The 20,943-nt window shown below is 41.9% G+C and overlaps 3 protein-coding genes and 1 non-coding gene across 4 annotated transcripts; 3 read left to right on the top strand and 1 right to left on the bottom strand.

The window, feature by feature from the left end:
* Nucleotides 1-1,157: 1,157 nt before the first annotated feature.
* Nucleotides 1,158-11,791, bottom strand: cdcp1b (CUB domain containing protein 1b). Its single transcript, XM_034599168.1, has 13 exons — nucleotides 11,542-11,791; nucleotides 9,204-9,428; nucleotides 8,760-9,095; nucleotides 8,261-8,476; nucleotides 7,290-7,640; nucleotides 6,457-6,672; nucleotides 5,511-5,864; nucleotides 4,582-4,941; nucleotides 4,188-4,382; nucleotides 3,644-4,000; nucleotides 2,925-3,281; nucleotides 2,747-2,828; nucleotides 1,158-2,058 (listed from the first exon to the last, which is right to left on the bottom strand). The coding sequence occupies exons 1-13, from the start codon at nucleotides 11,603-11,605 to the stop codon at nucleotides 1,554-1,556; spliced, it is 3,618 nt and encodes a 1,205-aa protein (XP_034455059.1). The 5' UTR covers nucleotides 11,606-11,791; the 3' UTR covers nucleotides 1,158-1,553.
* A 2,318-nt stretch (nucleotides 11,792-14,109) lies between these two features.
* Nucleotides 14,110-16,161, top strand: limd1b (LIM domains containing 1b). Its single transcript, XM_034599187.1, has 7 exons — nucleotides 14,110-14,259; nucleotides 14,423-14,524; nucleotides 15,082-15,149; nucleotides 15,259-15,324; nucleotides 15,405-15,535; nucleotides 15,701-15,752; nucleotides 15,893-16,161. The coding sequence occupies exons 1-7, from the start codon at nucleotides 14,226-14,228 to the stop codon at nucleotides 15,974-15,976; spliced, it is 537 nt and encodes a 178-aa protein (XP_034455078.1). The 5' UTR covers nucleotides 14,110-14,225; the 3' UTR covers nucleotides 15,977-16,161.
* A 632-nt stretch (nucleotides 16,162-16,793) lies between these two features.
* On the top strand, nucleotides 16,794-20,461 carry nrm (nurim). Its single transcript, XM_034599181.1, has 4 exons — nucleotides 16,794-16,992; nucleotides 18,134-18,327; nucleotides 18,558-18,734; nucleotides 19,116-20,461. The coding sequence occupies exons 1-4, from the start codon at nucleotides 16,842-16,844 to the stop codon at nucleotides 19,440-19,442; spliced, it is 849 nt and encodes a 282-aa protein (XP_034455072.1). The 5' UTR covers nucleotides 16,794-16,841; the 3' UTR covers nucleotides 19,443-20,461.
* On the top strand, nucleotides 17,179-17,251 carry trnak-cuu. Its single transcript has one exon. It is a non-coding gene; the product is annotated as a tRNA-Lys (tRNA).
* Nucleotides 20,462-20,943: the final 482 nt, after the last annotated feature.

The raw sequence follows: 20,943 nt of genomic DNA, 5'->3' as shown, positions 1-20,943 counted from the left end.
CTGATATGTCGTCCATCTTTATATGCATGCTATGATGTGACCATAGGGGGGCGCTGCTGTTGACCCCTGATGTTGTTATTCAGTCTTAAATGAGGAAGTGAGGAAATAATAAATTCTTAATAATTACTAGATTATTATTCAAAGTGTCAGAAGCAGCTCGACAAAGGACCTGCGAAATAAAAGTGTTTAATTTCAACGACGTGTGCCTGAAAACTGAACAAAATCAAATCTATTTAAATGGAGTCAGGTACTTCACCGCTCCTTCACTTATTCGAAGACTGAATAATAATTATACAGAATTATCCCCTGCAGAATATGATTTAACACTGAATATGTCGCACCCTAAAGGCTCAGAACTGAAAGACAAACGCAGACTCTTCACACTTACAGCTACGAGAAATGTGATGCAACTATGTGAACATGGCGTCTGGGTGTGTTGTTTCCAGTGAAACACTTCTTCTCCACAGTAAACACTGGCTGCAGCTCTGCAGTCGTCTCTTCCACACCCTCCTTCCACCTGTTGTTCATGGCTGGAGTTCCTGTGGTTGAAATTGTTCTGTGTCCAGAAGTGTGATGGCTCCCATTACCCCCAAGAAGAGAAGTGCTTCCCCAACAAGCTATTTAGCAAGAATTTATTGCAAAAGAAACAGCAGTATTTACAAGTAAAGACAAAAATATTTAAAAGAGACTATCAAACATTATAAAAAAACACATTTAGAAACACATTCCTACTCCTGAGTCCACGTCACATGGGCTGTGTATCAATTCAGGGGCTGCATCCTCCTCCTTGGTGGGCCGAACCAAAATGAAAGGTCTGCTTTGAAAAAAATGAAGCGACAATGAGTCCTGCGAAGGATTCACCCACTGGAGGCTTTGCTTCTCAGGGATGGAAGGCTGCATTGGGAGGAGCCTCTGCAATGGGACAGCCTCGTCACACTGCTTGGACGCAATCCGCCTTCAAGTGCAGCCTCCGAAGGATGCGGCCCCCGACTGGAGACACAGCTACAGTCAGAGATTTAATAAATCTAAACAAATCAAACTTTAAAAGGAACAGTTTGACATTTTGCGAAATATAAGTGTTTCGCTTTCCTGCTGAAAATTCGGAGAACATCGATATTACCCTCATGATGAACAAGTCGCTGCACGGAGTAAAAGTAAACGAGATATAAAAAGGTGCTGGTGGGTGAGTGAGTTCAAGTAGAACCAGTCAAGCTGTTGTCCTGTTTCAAGCCTTTATGCTAAGCTAAGCTAAGCTAACCAGCGACTGGCAGGAGTTTCATATTTACTTCACAGACATGAGGTTGGAATCCGTGCTCTTGCCGAACTCTGCAGGAAAGCAAAAGTATCTCCCAAAATGTTGTTCTTCAAAGAAGACGATCACAGCTTCTGCTCCTGAAGCTTAAGAAATTAACCGACGAAGACGACGAGCGTCACATTAAAACGTAAATGGAGCTCGGGTCCACTGTGTGTGATGGAGACATGGACATTCACATCAGCACAGGCCAGAGGTACGGAGTAACAGCCGTCCATCACCCAGCGCCAGTTGTGACCCACTACAAGGAATCCTCAAGTATCGACGGCTCCGGCTCCAGGTCAACAGCAGAGAGCCGGATGGTGTTCATGTCCCCGGTGCTCTTGAACGTGTACAGCTCGTTGTCCACCATCCTGCGGTCCTGGAAGCCGAGGCTGTCCTCCCGGGTGATGGGGGTGCGCGGACGGGACGGGATGAAAGACTCGGAGGGGTCCAGGAACGTCTTGTACTGGTTCATCTCGGGCTCGGGATCCGGTTCATTGATTACCGGCAGCTGTCCATCACTGGGGCCCGTAAAGGTCTGATAGGAGTCCACCGGCATCCCGTTGAAGTGGTCCTGCATGCTGTCGGCGTAGCTGGTGTCGCCCAGGAGATGTCCGTAAATCATCGACTCGTCGATGGAGGCGTAGACGTGGGACTCGTTGTCAGAGCGGTTTTTGGTGAAATGACGGTCACCCGGGCGGAAGACATTCCCCTTGGCGATGTAGATGGAGGATTCTTTGTTCATTCTTTGTTGTTTCTTTTTCCTGTTTTGAAAAGATGATGCAGAGCAGAATCGATGAGAGAGAGCTTGAGAATGCTGCCAGAATACAAATAAATATCATTTTATCTAAGACAGCGTCGACCTGCTTAGAAACAAGGACCCAGTCTTCATCAGACTTAAGAGTAAAGACTCAAAACTGACAAAATGTAGTAAAATATCTAATAAAATATAATATGTCAACAATTGATCAAAGAAAGCTTATTAAAAGAAAGACGATTATAATCTGGATAAAATGGAAACAAACAAACAAAAGAAAACTTGACTGAAGTGGAAATTCCACTGTTATAATAATAATAATTCATCATCAACAAACTCATCATAGTCAATGATAATGAGCTTCAAAAGTGCTTAAAAGTAAAAGTGGAGGATTCGTTCATTTATTTTGTACTTGTGCGCAGAATGGGATTTCTAATAGTTTGTTAAATACGGACCCACATATTATAAAACTTACTAAAGCTGACCACGTCAGAAATCATTACCCTCTGAACCCTCTGGTTTTTGACCACTACTTTCTTCACAGCAAACATTTCCACTCATATTTTCCTGTCCTCGGTTTGTTTTTATCTTTATTCCCCTTTTCTAACTCTGTGAAGCGGCCTCCGGTACCTCGGTAGACGCTGAATAAACCAAAGTTGTTGATATTACTATTTTTATAATTCTGGTGTACTCACTTTGTGACGACACAGACCACAGCCAGCACTATCAGCACAAGCAAAAGGGCTCCTGCTATCCCGAGGAGGATGGCCAGCAGATCTGTGGCGGGAATAAAAAAAACATTATTTGTTTAGTTTTTAAAGTAAGTATTTTTTTTAGAAAGCACTACAAAGGCTGAGACTAGTGCTTTCTTACTGGTCTTCTTCTGCAGGACGATTTTGGTGACTGCAGCAAAGTGTCCCTCCTCCGGTATGCAGTTGGACATGTTGAGATAGAAACTCTGCGGCACCAGCAGCTTGTCCTCCGCCTGCTCGTCCTCCCTGCGGCTCATGATCTCCTCCTCGTAGCCCAGCATCTTCACCGTCATGGCGGTGTGCCGGTCGAGGCACTTGGGCTGGCTGACGTTGACAAACTGCAAGTGCGCCTGGTACTGGCTCGGCAGGGTGACGATCCAGGACATGGTGGAGGACGGCTTCATACCCTGGGGCCAGTTGGGGGTGGCCAGCAGGGTGGGAGAGGTCGGCTTAGGGCTGATTCTGTAAATAAAGGTCTCTGAAAGAAGAGCGGAAACATGCTGAGTCTCAGAAGTGTGAGTCGCTGCTGGTCAATACATTCAGAATGTGTCTCCAGCATTTGCAGTACAACAGTGCCCCTGAGTGGAATTTCAAAGTAAAACAGATAGAACATATTTTCCACGGCTTATTCCAGATCAAAATGACGGCACATTACAACCAATTTTATTTTCATTATAGATTCATCTGCTTATTATTTGCTCAAAAGTATTTGCATGTACTACATTTTAGTTTGACCTGAAGTCCCAAACCCACAGGTATTTTTTAAATAAAGTAAGTAAAATAATCATTACGTAAAATAAAGTAAAATAATCATTAGCTACAGCACATTCCTCGTTTTACCTGGGATCTCCTGACTGAAGCTGACGTTCGGAAAAGGCCCCCTGAACTTGCTGATGTCTTTGGCCGTAGCCGTGATGGAGACGTTGGCGTTCGCCTGGATTTTCTGGATGATTCCAGTAAAGCAGAAATCTCCGAGCGAATACCCGTCCCTCTCTGCCACGTTAAATAAGACTTGCCCATTACACCTCTGGGCCGGCAGGGACTGCTGGAAGCCCCCCTTGGGCGACACCAGGTTCACTGTGCCGTCCTGAGGGACGTCGATGTGCCAGGTGAAGCTGTGGAGGGGCATCGGTAGACAGGAAACCAGTTTGGGCAAACCGAGGCGAATCGAAGAGCACGACGACACATTCTCGCAGCCTGTTTTAAAAGAGATTGAGAATATTAGGGTTTTCAATGTAAAGGATCAGTTTAGGCAACAAATACAAGGATGAAGGTCGACATTTATGAAATATGCTGATTCACTTGCTTTAATGAACCATTCTTAAAAAAAAAAAGTCAAATCTTCATCGTCCAGCTATATATAAAGAAATAATAAGAATTGTACCGATGACTTCACTGGCAGTCAGGCGCACTTCTTCATTGGGACAGTCGAGGAAGGACAGACTGGCCTTTGTGCCTGCAGCCACGTTTATCTTCTTTTCAACCTTGGAGCCGATGCTCATCTCACAGTACGGATCAGAACCAACTTTCTCTATCTGCAGGGACACTCGTCGACTGGTCAGATCCACGGTGCACAGAACTGAGAGGGAAACGCAGCACGGACGACATTCATCAACATCATGTATCAAGACAGTTTTATCATAGATCCTACAACATCTAAAATGTGGAATCGCCTTTTGTAAAATGCACCATTAGAAATTCACATACACATCCCTTCCTAATTATGGCTCATTGAATGGAACATTTAGTCTGTTTGGATCTAAGTTTGAACACCGTACCTGGATGACCACTCCTCATCACAGAAACTGTGTAGTTCAGGGTGAGTCCTTGCAGCGTCTGGTTGGTTTGACAGTTCTTCAGCACCATGTTGAAGTTGCCCTGCTGATGCGCCGGCTGAGCGTCCGTCAGAGTCAGCGTCTTCCCCTTCTTGTCCTCTTTCTTGTACTCCACCTCCACTTTTTTGCTGAGACACTCCGGTGCCGTGTGGTCCCGAAAATGCACGGTGTAGTTGTGCATGCCGGGCACCGTGAAGTCCCACTGCATCTGCTGGTCATCGGGGAAATTAGCGGGATAGTTGGCTGCCATGAAGTCTGTGTCTGATACACCTCGTGGTAGATTGACCTTCATTATGGCAGTCACTGGAGGGAAACAAGGAGAGAATGTGATGGTTAGAAACACGCACATATACGGTTTATCTCTTACGCTTTGACTTGCAACTATATGGTATTTACAGCCTGTAAAGAAAAATAGTAAAAGTAAAAATATCAGTAATAATAATTAAGAGAAGCAATGATTGCTGAGATTGAAAAGGTCTTGATGTCAAGACTAAATAAAAAAGGCATTTATCTGGAGAGGAAACATGTGATTTTGTTGACAATATTGTTTAAAGTTTATATAAGAAGTGATGATCTTTACGTGGCCAGCTGAGATTTGATGGTGTGTTGGACTAGCAGAAGAAAAGGGCAGGTGGGTTTCATAAGATCATGTTTGATGTGCTGTCGAAGTGTTTTTATTATTTTGTCCACCCCATTTGTATCAATGACAATAGGGTAAATAACAGGACATTACAAAGAAGTATATATAAAGCTATAACTGATGTTTATAGTTCTAATTGTTACTATATGATTTCTATATTCTAAAGGGGTGTCTTCCAATCCATTGTGCGATGGACCAAATGTTTATCGTGACCAAAAACTCGCCAACTTACTGCTGGTCTCTGGTCCAACTCTGAGTTTGAAGTCAACAGGGTTGAGCTTCGTGTCCCCGGCCACCTCCAGAGACACTCGGCCCTTGTAGCGAGCCAGGATGGTGGTCACAGTTCCCCCTTTGCAAAAGGTCCCAACGGTTGTCACCCCACGCAGGTACGTGATAAGAGTGTACGTGTGACCGTCCGGACACGCCTCCTTGTTGGGAATCTGTCGCATTCCCGTCTCCGGGAAGTCCAGTTGAAAAGCCCGAGTGGCGACGACTTTCATGTCCCAGGTGAAGGTGCGGTTGAAGTCGGGGAACAGCGACGACTCGGCCTGGACGATGTCACCGGAGCAGGACGTCTCTGTGCAGTCTGGGGATCATAGAGTTAGAGGAAGAGACGGGGATTTAGGTTTTCAAAGAGTTTTGTGTTGACAGAGACTCAAATTGCTGCGTTGTCAAGGCATAAAAATGAGTATAAAAACCAAACCATTTTCATTTTTATTGTTAACTAGACTGAAAACTTGTAACAAACTCACTTAGTTTGGGGGTTTGTGCGGGAAAAACATCATCAAGAACATTACGTGCTTATTCTTTTAATTATTAGGACTTTGAAAATGTTTTAAATGGAAGGTAAAATTTAAAATCCAGAGAATCTCCAGAAAAAATACATACATTGACGGTCATAACAAGATGGCTCTGATATTTCGGTCTTCGTTGATTTCATTGTTTTAAAAAAAAATATTCATTCCACTGTATTTCTCCACTGGTTGGATGAGAGTTATACTTATGTTTAAAGACCACAGTATATTACAGACTTGGAAATCGAACTCTTAGTTGTCTATTTTTAATTTGTCGATCATACATTTTGCAAAGTGGCCGAGAAGCACTTGTGAGAATCCCAATGAAACATATTTTTTTGAACAACATAAATATCCATAATGACCATAATCTGATATTCGTACCAATTTCTCTGTTGATCTCCACCCTGAACACATCCTGAGGGTGAGGACAGGTAAACTCCACGGACGTGTTGCGAGGGTCTACGATTCTCAGATGCCTCGGGTTGCATTTCTGCTCAGGAGCCTTGTCCACACACACGCTGCAGTCGGGCTCGTCTGACACCCTGGTGATGAGGATGATGGTTTTGGGGTCAGGGGTCACGGACATTATTCTGCTGCCTGAAGAGAAACGCGATAAGAAACTGATCACACCAAAGAGCCCAGACATTCTGAGAACAATGGCTTCTCAAGTAAAATGAGAAATTTTGTATCAAAATACTACACATCACTTTAATGTTTCACGTCAGTATAAGGCTTCTCTGTAACTTTACATTTTTTCTCTCAAGTTGATCACTGGCTTTGTAAAATAAACTAAAACTAGTCTATAAGTTTTAGCATTTGGTTACCCAACAGTGACTGTAGGAGATTTACACAGCTTAATTAAAAATTATATCAATATGATTAATGAACCATATTTGTGATATAATTATGTAAAAGACATTTTTAGTTTGATAAAATAATACGTTAACACACTTATAGCTCATTCTCTTTCTTTCTTGTCTGAACCATAGACTAATAATTCAGTATAATAGTATTGTACATAAAGTAGTGGTAGTGTAGTAGTGTAGTGGTAAAGTACCTTGAGATACAGTATGTTGTGATTTGGCACTATACAAATAAATTGAATGGGCGTGTGTGTGTGTGTGTGTGTGTGTGTGTGTGTGTGTGTGTGTGTGTGTGTGTGTGTGTGTGTGTGTGTGTGTGTGTGTGAGCAAAGATCTGGAAAAGCCTCTTGCCTCTTGGTGTTGCTTTAACACTGAAAACCTTCTGCTCCACTTCTCCTTCTTTGGGCACCTTGACCGTCACCGTCGTGGCTCCGAGCAGATCCAGGTGAGACACCGTCCCGCCCCTGCAGAAGCTTTGATCTTTGATGCTTCCGTCACCTTTGGTTGTACTCACAGAGTACTGGTAGCCATCTTTGCAGCTTTCTGCTCCGGAAATCGCCTTCAGTCCAGCACCGGTGAAATCCAAAGATATCACGGTTCTCTCTGGGACTTTGATGTCCCACGTTATGGATCTTTTGAAATCCACGAAGAGGCTGGGATCCACGTCTCCTGCCGCAGGAGCGCAGGACGTCTGTGTGCATTCTGAGTCAAGAAACAGAGAGAAAATGGTTGACACTTTTCTTTTCTCACATTTTATAAAACCAGAATTTTTTAAATCAAGAAGATAATTGGCAGATTAGGTAATAATTAAAGGAATCTTAGGTTGCATCCCAAAAAAAAAAAAAATCACAAATAAATGTATTGAGCTAATAAATACATACATATATTCCTACAATTTCTATTTCTGTATTTCCACATTTCAGATTTTATTTGTTTCAATATTTGTATATTTCTGTATATAACAGAAAATACAGAAATGAAATTAAAATTTCGAATTTATAGTAGAACTAGTAGAAATTGAGTAAACAGTGTCGTATACATATGAATGATCAATATTTATTTATTCAATTACAGATTTAAGTTGTAATTTATTTAACATTGCAATACATTATTATATTATTGTTGTTTATTATAATAATCTAGGAATTAATTTATCTAACTTTTATATATTTTTTACTAATTGACCATATTATAAATTTATATATTTATTGATAAGTAAGTTATGTCTTTGTCTTCCATACATGTGTAGTTATTTTACGAGCATCAATCCCATTTTTTGCTGGCAGATGAAATAAATTGTATAACGTGTCCAAAGCTCTCACCTATCTTCTTCTCCATCTTCACACTGTACATTTCCTGGGGTTTGGGGCAGCTGAACTCCAGCGAGAGTTTGTCAACGTTGGTCAGCGTCTTCTCTGTCGGGCTGCAGTTCGGGACAGAACCATCAACGGTGCAAACTTCACACTCCGGTTCGCCCGAATCCCGGCTGACGACGGCAGTGGTGCTGGGATCGACGCTCACGACCATCGTTCGGCCCTCTGGAGGAGGAGGAGGAGGAGGAGGAGGAGGACAAAGTGTGAGCTAATTTCAAAAGGGATTTCCTACAGCGGGCTGAATACACCATTAGAAACGTATCGAAAAAGTTTGGAGCTACAGTATATTTAGTGATGTGTGTGTATGTGTGGTGCACATAACCACAATTCGTTCATGTTTAGCGGCAAATATTAAGTGACCATTATATCTTGGGTACGTTTGAACAGCTCCAACTAAAAACATCATTGTAATAAAATAAAGTGTGTGTATTAAGTAAACGTTTCTTACTTAACGGTCCAGCAGACGCCTGAAACACAGATTCCACCTGAGCCTTTGGTTGAACTGTCAGAGACACGACGGCTTCACTGGGCAGATCCAGACGAGTCACCGATCCGCCTCGACAGTACTGAGTCTGACTCTTGCTGTCTGTTTTGGACGTGGCCACCAAGTACTGAAATCCATCAGTGCACGGTTGGGACGTCTCCTTCAGTCCGTCCCCGAGGATGTTCAGACTCACCACCGTCTTCTCGGGGGCCTTCAGCTCCCAGATGAAGCTTCTGCTGAACTCTGTGAGGATGGGTTGAGTTTCTACCGTCGCTGGGCTGCAGGCGTCTTTAGTACATTCTGGATTACAATTAAAGTCAAGGGAAAACATCACAGGTTGTTATGACTTAACAACCTTATGATTTGATGAGGCGTCATTTCTGTATATTTCAAATTAAAAACACTCACCGATGGCCCGAGTTACCGTGACAGTGTAAGACTGCTCTATCGGCTGCGAGCAGTTGAACAGCAGCTTGACCTCCTCCTCAGGTACCAGAGTGAAAGAGGGGTGGCAGGAAGTCTCTGTGTCATTCACTCCGCTGACCGTGCACACGGCACACTGATCCAGAGGCAGCTCGGTGGACACCGTCACCACCGAGCCATTGCCGGACCGGACCACCGTCTGCAGGCACTCTGAGGACACAGGTCAGACGGTGAAAGAAATTAAAGCATATTTACAAAGTAAAATGAGAGAAAGGATCTTTATGACCAGTGTCGTCCTGTTTCAGCTGCACAGTAGAATGTCTGAGTGCATGCTTCGACAGATTCTCGTGTTTAGACATCAGTCTTTTTGGATATTGCACAATCATACACTCCAACAGGCTCATTACACTATCTCATAAAAATATCATTCAAATTAGCTGAATGACCTGCAGAGCTGAATCTGAGAGGACTAACTGTTAGGTCATTAAAGTATCGTGATGATATCTTACATCAGAGAGGAGGAAGGAACCAGAGAAGCGAGTTCACACAAAGCAGATGTTAATCTAAGGTACAGCATCAGTTCGAGAAGGACAAAAGGAACCAAACACACACAGTCTGATGCTTGAGTAAACACAGAGGTCCCAGACACACCTATCCTCGTGTACTGTGGTCAAACTTCTGTTGATATGGAGCCTCATCCGTTTACACTGTCATATCAAAGTATTTCCTGTGTAACTAGACTGATACACCAACAACTTAATGCACATAGATGTTAATCAGTTTTCAAAGTATTTGTCGGCTGAAAAGAACCAAAAATTGCAGAACAGACATTTTAAAAGTAGGTTTAAGGTTGGTCAATAATCAATAGCCTATTTATCATGGTCACAGTTAAAAACTAACTGACGGCCTCTGATTCAATGTTATCCACGTGTTCTTTTTCTGTATGCTTATTTTCTGTATATGTCTATATATGTAGTTGCTCTGGCCATATATATTATTTTATATATCATTAGAGGAGGTCATCCTGTGGCTCGGGAAACACAAACACATTTTATGACATTTTCTGAACCAAGCAACGAATCGATTAATCAAGAAAACACTCGACAGACTAATCGATCATGAAAATAATGGTTGATCGCAGCCCTAATGTTAACAATGCTTAATGATCTCTTAATATATACAAAAAAATAGGAACAACATGAATATATATACCTGCATACACATTTGCTTAGCAAATAGGATTGAGTACAAACACACTGGCTGTATTACAGACCTGCACAGCTACAAGCACACAAACAAAAAAACCTACATACCAACATAAACAAATCTACTTCCTCTCATTGTTCTGTATTTCATCACTGAGATTAATGTTTCACAGACCGGTCACATAATCTTCTACAAGTCTTTCCTCTATTATGGCTGTGTGGATTATTACCTGATGGGACTGTAGACGTCACAGTCTACAGGATGTAAATCAAATTTATAACCTAAAAGGACTCCACGGTGTGAGCTTCAGGCCACTTTGCATTCATCTAAATGTCTCTGCAGTTTGGAGTCACTCACAGACGAGTGTGTGTTAAGATATGAGAAACCGTCCGCCTGACATTGTGAAAGCTCGAAAGCAGCACAGAACAAATCTGCAGCATTTACAGGGATCGTGTGCTGACGTTCTTCTCGACGTGACAGCAAACAGTCAGTGTTTTGGGGACATCACAGAGTTCAGAAGGATCATATTTAACACCAATAGAGAACATTTGCACAGATGTTTATGGCTCCACCAGGCTGCTGGGAACAGAAATGGATTAAGTTATGGGAAGAACAAAGCAGCAGAGCTTAATAATATGATTCAGAGCTCAGCAGCAGATTGCTTGGTCAATCATTAATGACGCTGTGATGAATTCATGCCTCCAGGAAGCTCCATAAATGCCTCATAAACAGTTTGAAAATGGAGGTCTAGAAGTCAAGGCTCGGGCTGATGAAATGTGCTGCAGTCATTTCTCATCTCCCCTGTCAATCAATCAATCAATCACATGTAATGGTGCCTCTGCTGCGCGTTCACACCCACACAGTTTCACCCACACAGTTTCCCACGAGTGCATCTCTGCGTTCTCCCACACCTGAGCACGTCTGAACCCAACGAACAGAGGATCACAGCTCGACCCATTTGGCACAATGTTGTCAAGAGAAGTCCGGGATGTTTCCTGAGGATGTTTTCCTACTTTTATTCTGACATTTTAAACTCAAACAAGCAACGAAGCTTCACCAAACATTAGATGAACATCTGCTTGTTGCCGAGAGGGAATATTTCCCTGCGTTTTCTCACCTGAGGACCCGAACACTGTCCAAACCAAAAGTCCCAGCAACGCGCGCGTCTCACGGAGCCGCATCTTCTCCTGACAGAAATGAGGATCTTCCTCCTGTTTTTAAAAAAAGAGAATCCAAACGGTGTAAAAATAATAAAAGCAAAACCAAAAGCAGCTCTTTTAAGTCTCAAACACTCCGCTGCATTTCAATCCACAACAGCAGCGACGGGGTTGACAGCAGCCACTTCCTGTTCCACATTACCTGTGCGCAACGGCGCGGCGGAGGGCGTGGACCTTATAGGTGGTTTACGGTTACCTGTCCAAACTTGACGAGTGTGGAGGATCAGGTCCTGCCGAGGTGCCCCTGAGCCTGCAGGACTAACACACACACACACTCACAGAATATGGACTTGTGGGGTAGAGAGGAGTCCTTGTGTGACTGTGCGCCACAATGACTGCCCTATTTAGGACCCAAACATGCCAAGGATTGTTGGCATGGGGCTGAGTATCCCCAAAAGGAGGCAGAGGAGGGTGTGGAAACTGAGCTTAAAGCAGAAGTGTATCTGTGTGTGACTACGTTAAGGTTATTGTATTATTTGCACCATTAAAAACATAAATACATATATATATAATTTGTCCTTTAAGACCCAGACATGCCAGGGATTGTTGGCATGGGGCTGTGTGTCCCCACAATGAGGCAGGAGAGGGTGTGGTAACACAGCTCCAAGCAGAAGTTTCTCTCTAACTTAAGTTTACAGTGTTATATGCATGATTAAAACCCAAATAAATGATGTGGAGATAAAAAGCAGAGAATAAGGTTAAATCCAATATCACAAGTTTGCTGTTAATGTTAAAAATCTCAGGTTGTGTCACGCTGGCAGGAAGTTCTCTGCTTTTGAAAAATGATGATGACAATATTTGTGATTGTGTGTGTGTTTGTGTTTGATCGCAGACTTCGTGAATAACACTCCTGTGAAGAAGAGGCTCCCTCCTGCCTCCACACGCCTCATGACACAAGACATTCCTGCTCAGAAACATACCTGAGGGCACGACCACTTACAAACACCCACATGTGCTCACTTTTTTAAAAACACTTATTTGCTCTTCGTCACAAATTACACAATCAACACAATGTTTAAAACAAACGACAAACGGCCAAAACCCAGATTAACCTCAGTTTAACCCCGTGTAGCCTCAGTTCAACTTTAAGATGTTCTCATCTAAATCTTAAATTTAAGCCACAAAACATAAAAAGAAGAAAAGAAGTTAGAATTCTCTCATTTGTCTTAATGTTTGTATTTGTATAAAAGCTCTTTAATCCCCAAAACAAACACAAACACACACACATACACACACTCACACACCTTTACGGTCACACAGTGGTGACACAGAGAGGTTTTGGCTGAACCAGTCTGGCAGCATGCAGAGTGGCTGCTGTGGTGAAGTTAGACGGCTTCACACACTGTGTCTCAACAAAGGAGCTCAGTGGAGAATCGGCAGCTGTCACACATCCCCCCCCTCCCCTCCCACGTTACTGTCGATCCACGAAGGCCAAACATTTGCCGCCGAGAGGTCACGACGAGTTTTAAAACCGATACGGCACTTTTAACTCTGAGCTGTCCATGTATTATATGTCGCTTTTGTATTATTTTAAACTGGGTTGTGATAGGTTGAAGTGGAAAGGTGTAAGAATGTGAAAGTCAGGCGTCGCCTAATGCCTTCCTCATTCCTTATAAAGAAAAATATGGGACATACAGTATATAAAAGCAGGGCTAATGTAAAATTAGCGGAGGAATTTAGACTAGAAAAAAACAGACTCTATGAATTGTTCGGTTACATCATCCCCGCTCTCTTGGCACAGTCGGTTAACACAAATACCAACATGACTGATATCTGGGCGGGTCTGGTTTTTAGGTCAGGAGGTACTGCAGCTGTGAAACGAGGAACAGTCCAGGTGAGGGCAGCAAATATACACAACCTGGATCAGCAGCATTTTTATTAGAATAATAAACATAAAGGTAAAATATCATTTATGGCCTCGAGAAGTTTCTAAATGTAGATTTGAGTGAAGCACAGCAGCAGCAGCAGCAGCTGTCCGCTCACCGCTAATGATTCAACAGATTCTGGACCCTGATCGAAATGAAAAGTTCAGCAGTGAGGCTCAATCAAAGTCCAGTGTGGTTTTTACAGTATAACATTCACTGGAGCAGGAAATGGTTTGGAAAAAGCAAAAAAACCTACAGCAGCCAGTTACTCATTTAGTTTCACTTTACATGCTGACCTCCAGATGTTAAAAATGCAGGTGTGATTCACTGTCACTCATTTCAGAAACATTATCTCATATCCCGTCACCTATTATCAGTCTTTTGAAAATGAGTTCAAAGTTTTATTTTACATCATTTGTCATAATTTGCGGAGAGTAAATAAGTGACAAGACGATGACAATAACCTTAATAAGAAACTGCCCAGGATTTCTACGCAGGTTCCACGTGTGAACCAAGTGAAATATACTGGTTGACGCCTGCTCGGCCTCGGAGGAGTCAGAGCGTCTGAAGACTCGTTGCCCCACTTGAGACCAAAAGCACCGAACACCCATAAACTGAGATGGGAGCTCCCCTTACAGCTGTCACATAAAATTAGACCCCCACACAGTCATACTGCAGCCTCCAGCAGGACAGGACAGCTGAGGCAAATCCTGCAGGAGATGGACCCCAGCTACAGAACCAGTCTTTACTTTGGTAAGGCAGAAATATACTGGATATTTCAACCCTCTGTAGGTTGAAGACAGATCCTTGATCAGCACGTGTGTGAGTGTGTTGTCAGTTTGTTTTCAGTGAATGAAGTGGACCATAGTAACCACGCCGTTGTGTGTCTTTCTTTTTGTCGTGTTTTTGTGTACAGGAAGTTGTACAAGATGCAGTAAAGCAGTGTACGGAGCAGGGAGAGGCTGCCGGGCGATGGGACATTTATTCCACGACACATGTTTCACCTGCAGCGTTTGCAGTGAGTCCTCTCAGTGTCTGATCTTACACTTACCAAAAAAACTGTAACTTTGAATATTCACAACTAAAAATACAAGAATGTTTTTATTGATAATCTGCTTCATCGGAGAGCGGTTTCATCAAGTTGGCTCAGAAAAGCCGGGTTTGTTGTGAAAAGCTTGTCTCAAATAAACTTAAAAACTGAACCAGGATCAGTCATTTTCCTGCATGTGACACTGAGTCATTTTCCTCAAAGGTTTTGTGGAGATAATGTGAACAAAGACATGTTTGTTTTCAAGACATTCAGACTTTTGATAAACATTTTCACTTTTGATGCTTTTATGTTTATTGTCTAGACCCTTCCACAGCTGAAATATCAGTAAATGTTGAATTCTCCAGGTTTACAAAATTAAACATCATTCAAGATCAACTATTAAAACTACTGATAGAATGTAACGTTAAATGTGTCACAGTATATTTAGTGTTTAAAGTGATTTGTCAGATATCAAATGTCACATTACGGGAAATGAGAGATTTCCCTGTATTCAGCTTCTTCCCTGTGCTTTGTTCCATGTTCAGGTAAAAAGCTGAGTGGCCAACCATTCTACACAGTGTCGGGAGGAATCTACTGTGAAAATGACTTTTTGGTGAGTACCTACTTTTTAATCATGGCTGTAAAGTTGGTTATAAAGTGACAATTTGAATCCACGTTTAGAAAAACTTCAGCAAATCTACAAATATTGTTATTTACCGTAGTACTCAGGAGTTCATCCGGCCCCAGAGGTGTGCAACGGCTGTGGGTCTTTAATCATGGATAATATGGTAAGTTGGATTTTATTCACTACAGTATGTGTGAGTGCACGTGACAGTGTGTAAAAGAAGAGCTCGTCTTGCACGCTCAGGTCCTGCAGGCACGTGGAAGGTCCTACCATCCGTCCTGCTTCCGCTGCGTGGTCTGCAGCCGGAGCCTGGAGGGTCAGCCCTTCTCTGTGGACGCAGACGGACGGGTTTACTGTGTCAGCGACTACCACAGGTGACTTTCTTACCCTGGATCTACACAATGGGCCCCAAGCCTTTGATTCACACTCCAAAGAAGAGATTTTTATCAAAAGCCTGTCAGACGAGATACGTCACACCCACAAGTGACCTCACTTCTCAGTTTCTGTGACTTTATATTGAGACTCCTCTGTGGTTTCAGGCTCCGGGCCCCCTGCTGTGCCGCCTGCAGAACACCGATACTGCCAACTGAGGTGAGCTGCAGCTACATTCAAATTCATACATTTGTGCCTTTGTTTGATAAATGGAAGATTTAAAAAAAAAAAAATTAACATATTAACTTTTGGACAGTTTTTAAAAACAGTTTCCCTCCATGTGTTGTGTTTTATTTCAGGGGTCTACAGAGTCTGTAAGAGTGGTGTCACTAAGCAGAAGTTACCATGTCGAGTGTTACAGTGGTGACGTGAGCCTCATCTAAGGACAGAATCCGGCTGACGCACATCTCCCTGCTGCTCTTTGTTTGTACATGTATATAGTTTATTTATGAGTTCATTCCTCAGTAAGTGGTTACACCATTTGTGGTCTGCAATAAAAAATCCCCAGAAAAAAGACTCAAACTCTTGTGTGCACTTTATTTCTTTATACTTTCTATCTATCTATCTATCTATCTATCTATCTATCTATCTATCTATCTATCTATCTATCTATCTATATTCACATTGTTTATAAGATGTTGTCTGTAACTAAATGTGATCTTTTCTGACACCTTGTGGTCAAACACTGTTGCTTGTTTTTCCTATTTAAATACAAATAATGCACAATTCTACTTCTAGAGATCTATAAATCAAATACCTTGACTCGACTGTATCAATGTCAGGTCGATAAAGCTGAAATAGCTGTGCACACATTACATGGCGGCGGTTCTGCAGATGGAGTCACACGCGTTCTGCTCCTCGACACTAAATAACGACGCTTAGATCAAAGTGGGACAGGAAAGTTTTAGCTCAGGCTTTATTTGATGTTTAAATTAGTTTTCCACATTTGAATAAACTAAGAAATATTGACAGATCCGAGTCTAACAAATCTGTATCAGTACATGTAAATGAATATCAGTATACATCTTACATTGATTCTACTCAGTCATATACTTTATTTTAGTTTATATTTTATTTTAATCCTCTAGTTTAATTTCATATATTTTATTGAATCGTTGATGATTATAAATGAAGCATGTATCATCAGAAACAACTCCCTGTAGCGCCACCGTGTGTCGGTGAGCGGTACTGCCTCCAGCTCCCGGAAGAAACCGGGTGAAGTGTGCAAATGAAGACTCCTGGATTGAAATGGCGTCACTCACGGGTCGCGGCTGCTTCCTCGGCGCAGTGTCGCTGCTGAACTTCGGGTTTGTCTTCATCTCCGCCGCAGACTTCATCCGCTTCGTGTCGTTCCGGGCGATTTACCACAACATCACCGGAGAGACGAGCCTGTGTCAAGGTAACACTCACCGAGCCGGAGCACAGCACGAGGCTTCCGGTGCTTCCGCTGCTGCTGTTGTTGACTACAAAGTTAAAGCTTCATGATTTTAACAACAACATGATTCATAACGAAGTAGAACAAGAGTCTATATAACTTCTGACTTCCTTGATGTTGATATAGGGATCGCCGGCAGATGGCAGCACCGCCCGGCTAGCTCAGTCGGTAGAGCATGAGACTCTTAATCTCAGGGTCGTGGGTTCGAGCCCCACGTTGGGCGATTACACTTTTCATTTTCCAGTTCAGTGCCAGTGTTTAAATTCCAACTGTTTACTTTTTGCGTTGGTTGCTGACGTAGTTTAATATTTATATTGGAGTAGTTTGAGTTTGTTTCAGCACTTTATCTGATAGCGTGTGTCATTTACTGGGATTTATCTGTTTACCCGTCGAATAGCAAATAGTATCATCCTCATGGAATAAGTTTATAAGTTTATAAGAGTATATCAGATTTGTTAGGACAGATCAGAAAATGTTGATTCCTGCAGCCACAAACATTTCACTCACACGACACCACCGAGGTCTCTAAAGTAATAATATCCCAACATCATTATAAGCTTTTTTTGTAGTTTGACCACCAGCTGTTCAACGGCAAATAACATAACACAACAACAAACCATAAAACACTATGGTCACAAAAAAACTAAACACAAGACCAGCTAACAACAACGATTTGTTTTGTTGTCCCTCAGTGGAAACACAAACACTTTCCAAAGATCTCAGGGAAATTACATCAATTGTTTGATTTGATTTAATTTAACTCAAATTGAATTTAATTAAATTCAAGGATTTTATTTGGACAAAATGTTCATTTGTGTTGCAGTGAAAATTGGTCTTTGATGTAAATCCATTTAGAACATTGTGTAAATTCTGTCGCACGTTTGATGCCTGAGTGCCTGTGAACAGTAGTGGTGTGTTCTCAGTGGCTCCGTGGATGACCGCGTGTTATCAGGCCATGAATGGAATGTACACAACTCTACAGTGTTATGAGAAAACGATTAAACAGTTGAAATAAAGTAGGTTTCTACTGTATGTGTTATTTAAACTAACTAATGTTCAGTATACACCCTCCTCCTCTTGTTCCCGTCGTTTGCCTGAACCTCAGACTCCATCCCGTGGGCGGAGGCGCTGCAGGACGGCTCCGTCCTCTGGTCGCTAGTTGTGGACGTGGGGCTGCTGGCTCTCTTCACCACCCAGCACAGTCTGCTGGCCTGGGCGCCCGTCAAACAGGCTCTCCAGTCGGTGCTGGGGGCCCTGAACCGGACGGCATACTGTTTCACCACCGCACTGGCCCTGCAGGTACGGCAACACACACTCTCATAGTCTCAGTATGTAAATGCTGTTGTGTTTATATAATATATAACAATAAAAAAGGATATGTTTGTTATATGGGACAAACAGAAAGAAAAAAAATCATGTCACGATTTTATAATTATTGTATTATCAATACACATTTCAATGCAAATACTTAAATTCATCACACATAGCACCACATAAGCTTTAAATATATTTATTTCCCCCTTTGTTAGATCCTGATGAGGTACTGGCAGCCAGTGACTGGCGCCCCCTGTCTGTGGTCGGTGCGTCATGCACCCTGGAGTATCTGGTTCCCTCTGCTCTGCTTCACTCTGCACTTCCTCTGCTGGGCGATCATCTGCAGCATCCTCATGATCTTCGATTACCCAGAACTGTTGGGCATCAAGCAGGTACCCAGGGACTCAAACTACCACCCTTTGTTATTAAGGTGTGTGGTGTGCATGTTAACGACACCACACCTTTGAGTTGTGTGTATATATACGACTCATCTCTGGTTACAGGAAGGGTTTATTTTGTCTAACCCACACATTTCAATTAATTCAACGGCAAACTCAAAAATCCACATCATTCGACAAAAAGGATTAATGTCCTCATTTTAATTAAAAACAGCAACATGAGATATTTATAAAACAGATGTAATTAAGTGTAACAATGTAATCTGTGGCAATGAAAACCGCTCAAATGTAAATAGAGATTTATTCCTGGTGCTGTTGCTCAACCACATTTCGGTTCCACTGTCTCACCCTCTCCTCTCTCTCTCTCTCTCTCAGGTGTACTACGAGTGTCTCGGTTTGGGAGACCCTCTCTCCTACAAGTCCACCCGCACCCAGCGCTTCCTGGCTCACCTCCGCCACCCGGTGTGCCTGGAGCTGGGTGTCGTGCTGTGGTTTCTGCCGGCCTTGTCCCTGGACCGGCTCCTGCTGGCGGGGACTCTGTCGACCTACCTGGCCCTGGCACACTCTCTGGACAAACAGGATTTAGCCTACCTCTGCGTCCAGATTAGGAGCAAGATGCAGCTCCTTGCCGAGCCACAGCGCGGCATCACCGACACCACTGACACCACCGACACCACCGACAGCTACAGCAAGGAGAAGTGAAGCAAAGGTGTGACTGCTGAGGTGTGACGCTGACTGCTGTCTTAATACTAACCAAAAGTATTTTTGTAAAACTGACTTCAGCAGAGACTGTGATCCTCTGTAAGCCTGAAATCTGCTGTGCTGAATAAGAACATAAAAAAAACGTAACCTTACTTTACATTATCTTTTCAACATTTTCTTTTTAATGGTTTCAGACAGGGAACGTTGTATAACAAACACCTCCTCTACTACTGATGATGATCAGCTCTCTGAAGGTTGGCCACTATTACTGTTACATTTCTGAGCCAACTCAATTTAATGGTTATATTTTTTATAAATAAATTTATCTTCACGTTCAATTTTATAAGAAAGAATTAATTTAAAGTGGATATTTTATGTCATGTATCGTATAGCCACACTAATACCAGATTTTTTGGGCTGATACTGAATAGTAGTAGTAATTAGTACAAGTAATATGTTTACATTTGCCTTTACATTAAAACAATATGTAGTATTAAATATTAAACAAAAACTAGATGTATGTAGATTTATCTTTAAATTGTCACCAAGATGCATAATAAAAAATAAACACTTAAAGTTGAAGCTGAAATATTTTTGCAATGAATATGAGCATTGAATGTCATTATCAGAGTATAGTTTTATATGCTGTTAAATACCATGTGCCAAGTAGGTTTATTTTACTGTATTTTTCAGTACACTGATTTTGAATTTGAATTGTCCTTGGAAGAGAATGTAAAATTGAGATTTCACACTGGCAAAACGAACCTATAGCTATAATGGAAACAATTTCTCAGATTGTGAATGTATTTGCTGTATTTTTTATGTCGTGGGTGCATCTGTGGTAACGTCAGAATAAGCCACTGGAAATTTAACTACTCGTGTTTTCATGTATTTCTCTTATTTCCCAGTTCATGTTACGTGAAGTAACATCCTTGGTTTCATATGTATTGTGCTGTATATACATATGTATAAAGTTTCATTATTTTCAAGACAATGTTGAATAAATGTAATAAGCGGTATAACGTAGGTGGGTGACATTTTCATTTCTTGTTTAAATGTATGTGTCCGTAATCTTATCTGGTCTGTTACTTATTTTTAATAGTCACACAAGTTTAAATAGCTGCTTTTGGTTTATTAACATTCTTTATAAAACCTCTTTTTAAACACATAATTTAAAACAGCAGAGAGTCATTGATACTGTCTATTGATCTGATCCGAAAGTGTTCAAAAGACAGGAGACAGATAGTGAATAGTATAAAAAAAATATACAACCAAAATGTACATTTGTTAATATTCCTGAGCTGCTACAACATTAAACACCATTTAGACGTTATGTTTGTGTAATAATCATCAAATTACATCATATTCAATAATAGAATAGAGTACTTTTGATTTCTTTAATGAAATGAAATGCAGTGAATTCAGATTTTGCAAACTCAACTTGTAACCAGACACTTTTCACCGTGTGGTGTTATACTTGTATTTCAGTAAAGGATGTAAC

The sequence above is a fragment of the Hippoglossus hippoglossus genome, chromosome 11, assembly GCF_009819705.1.
Source record: "Hippoglossus hippoglossus isolate fHipHip1 chromosome 11, fHipHip1.pri, whole genome shotgun sequence".
In the NCBI taxonomy this organism is placed as follows: Eukaryota; Metazoa; Chordata; class Actinopteri; order Pleuronectiformes; family Pleuronectidae; genus Hippoglossus; species Hippoglossus hippoglossus.
Note: the sequence above shows the minus strand (reverse complement) of the source record. Positions and strands in the feature narration are given on the sequence as shown.

What these genes read in the sequence shown, in the direction of transcription:
- cdcp1b (XM_034599168.1), bottom strand. Translation starts at nt 11,605, where the DNA reads ATGCGGCTCCGTGAGACGCGCGCGTTGCTGGGACTTTTGGTTTGGACA. An exon ending in GAAGATGGAGAAGAAGATAG is followed by an intron (nt 7,641 to 8,260) that starts GTGAGAGCTTTG and finishes TTCTTGACTCAG; the next exon opens with AATGCACACAGACGTCCTGC. An exon ending in TGTTAAAGCAACACCAAGAG is followed by an intron (nt 6,673 to 7,289) that starts GCAAGAGGCTTT and finishes GTTTCTCTTCAG; the next exon opens with GCAGCAGAATAATGTCCGTG.
- limd1b (XM_034599187.1), top strand. Translation starts at nt 14,226, where the DNA reads ATGGACCCCAGCTACAGAACCAGTCTTTACTTTG. An exon ending in TTTCACCTGCAGCGTTTGCA is followed by an intron (nt 14,525 to 15,081) that starts GTGAGTCCTCTC and finishes TTCCATGTTCAG; the next exon opens with GTAAAAAGCTGAGTGGCCAA. An exon ending in ACTGTGAAAATGACTTTTTG is followed by an intron (nt 15,150 to 15,258) that starts GTGAGTACCTAC and finishes TATTTACCGTAG; the next exon opens with TACTCAGGAGTTCATCCGGC.
- nrm (XM_034599181.1), top strand. Translation starts at nt 16,842, where the DNA reads ATGGCGTCACTCACGGGTCGCGGCTGCTTCCTCGGCGCAGTGTCGCTG. An exon ending in CCACCGCACTGGCCCTGCAG is followed by an intron (nt 18,328 to 18,557) that starts GTACGGCAACAC and finishes CCCCTTTGTTAG; the next exon opens with ATCCTGATGAGGTACTGGCA. An exon ending in AACTGTTGGGCATCAAGCAG is followed by an intron (nt 18,735 to 19,115) that starts GTACCCAGGGAC and finishes TCTCTCTCTCAG; the next exon opens with GTGTACTACGAGTGTCTCGG.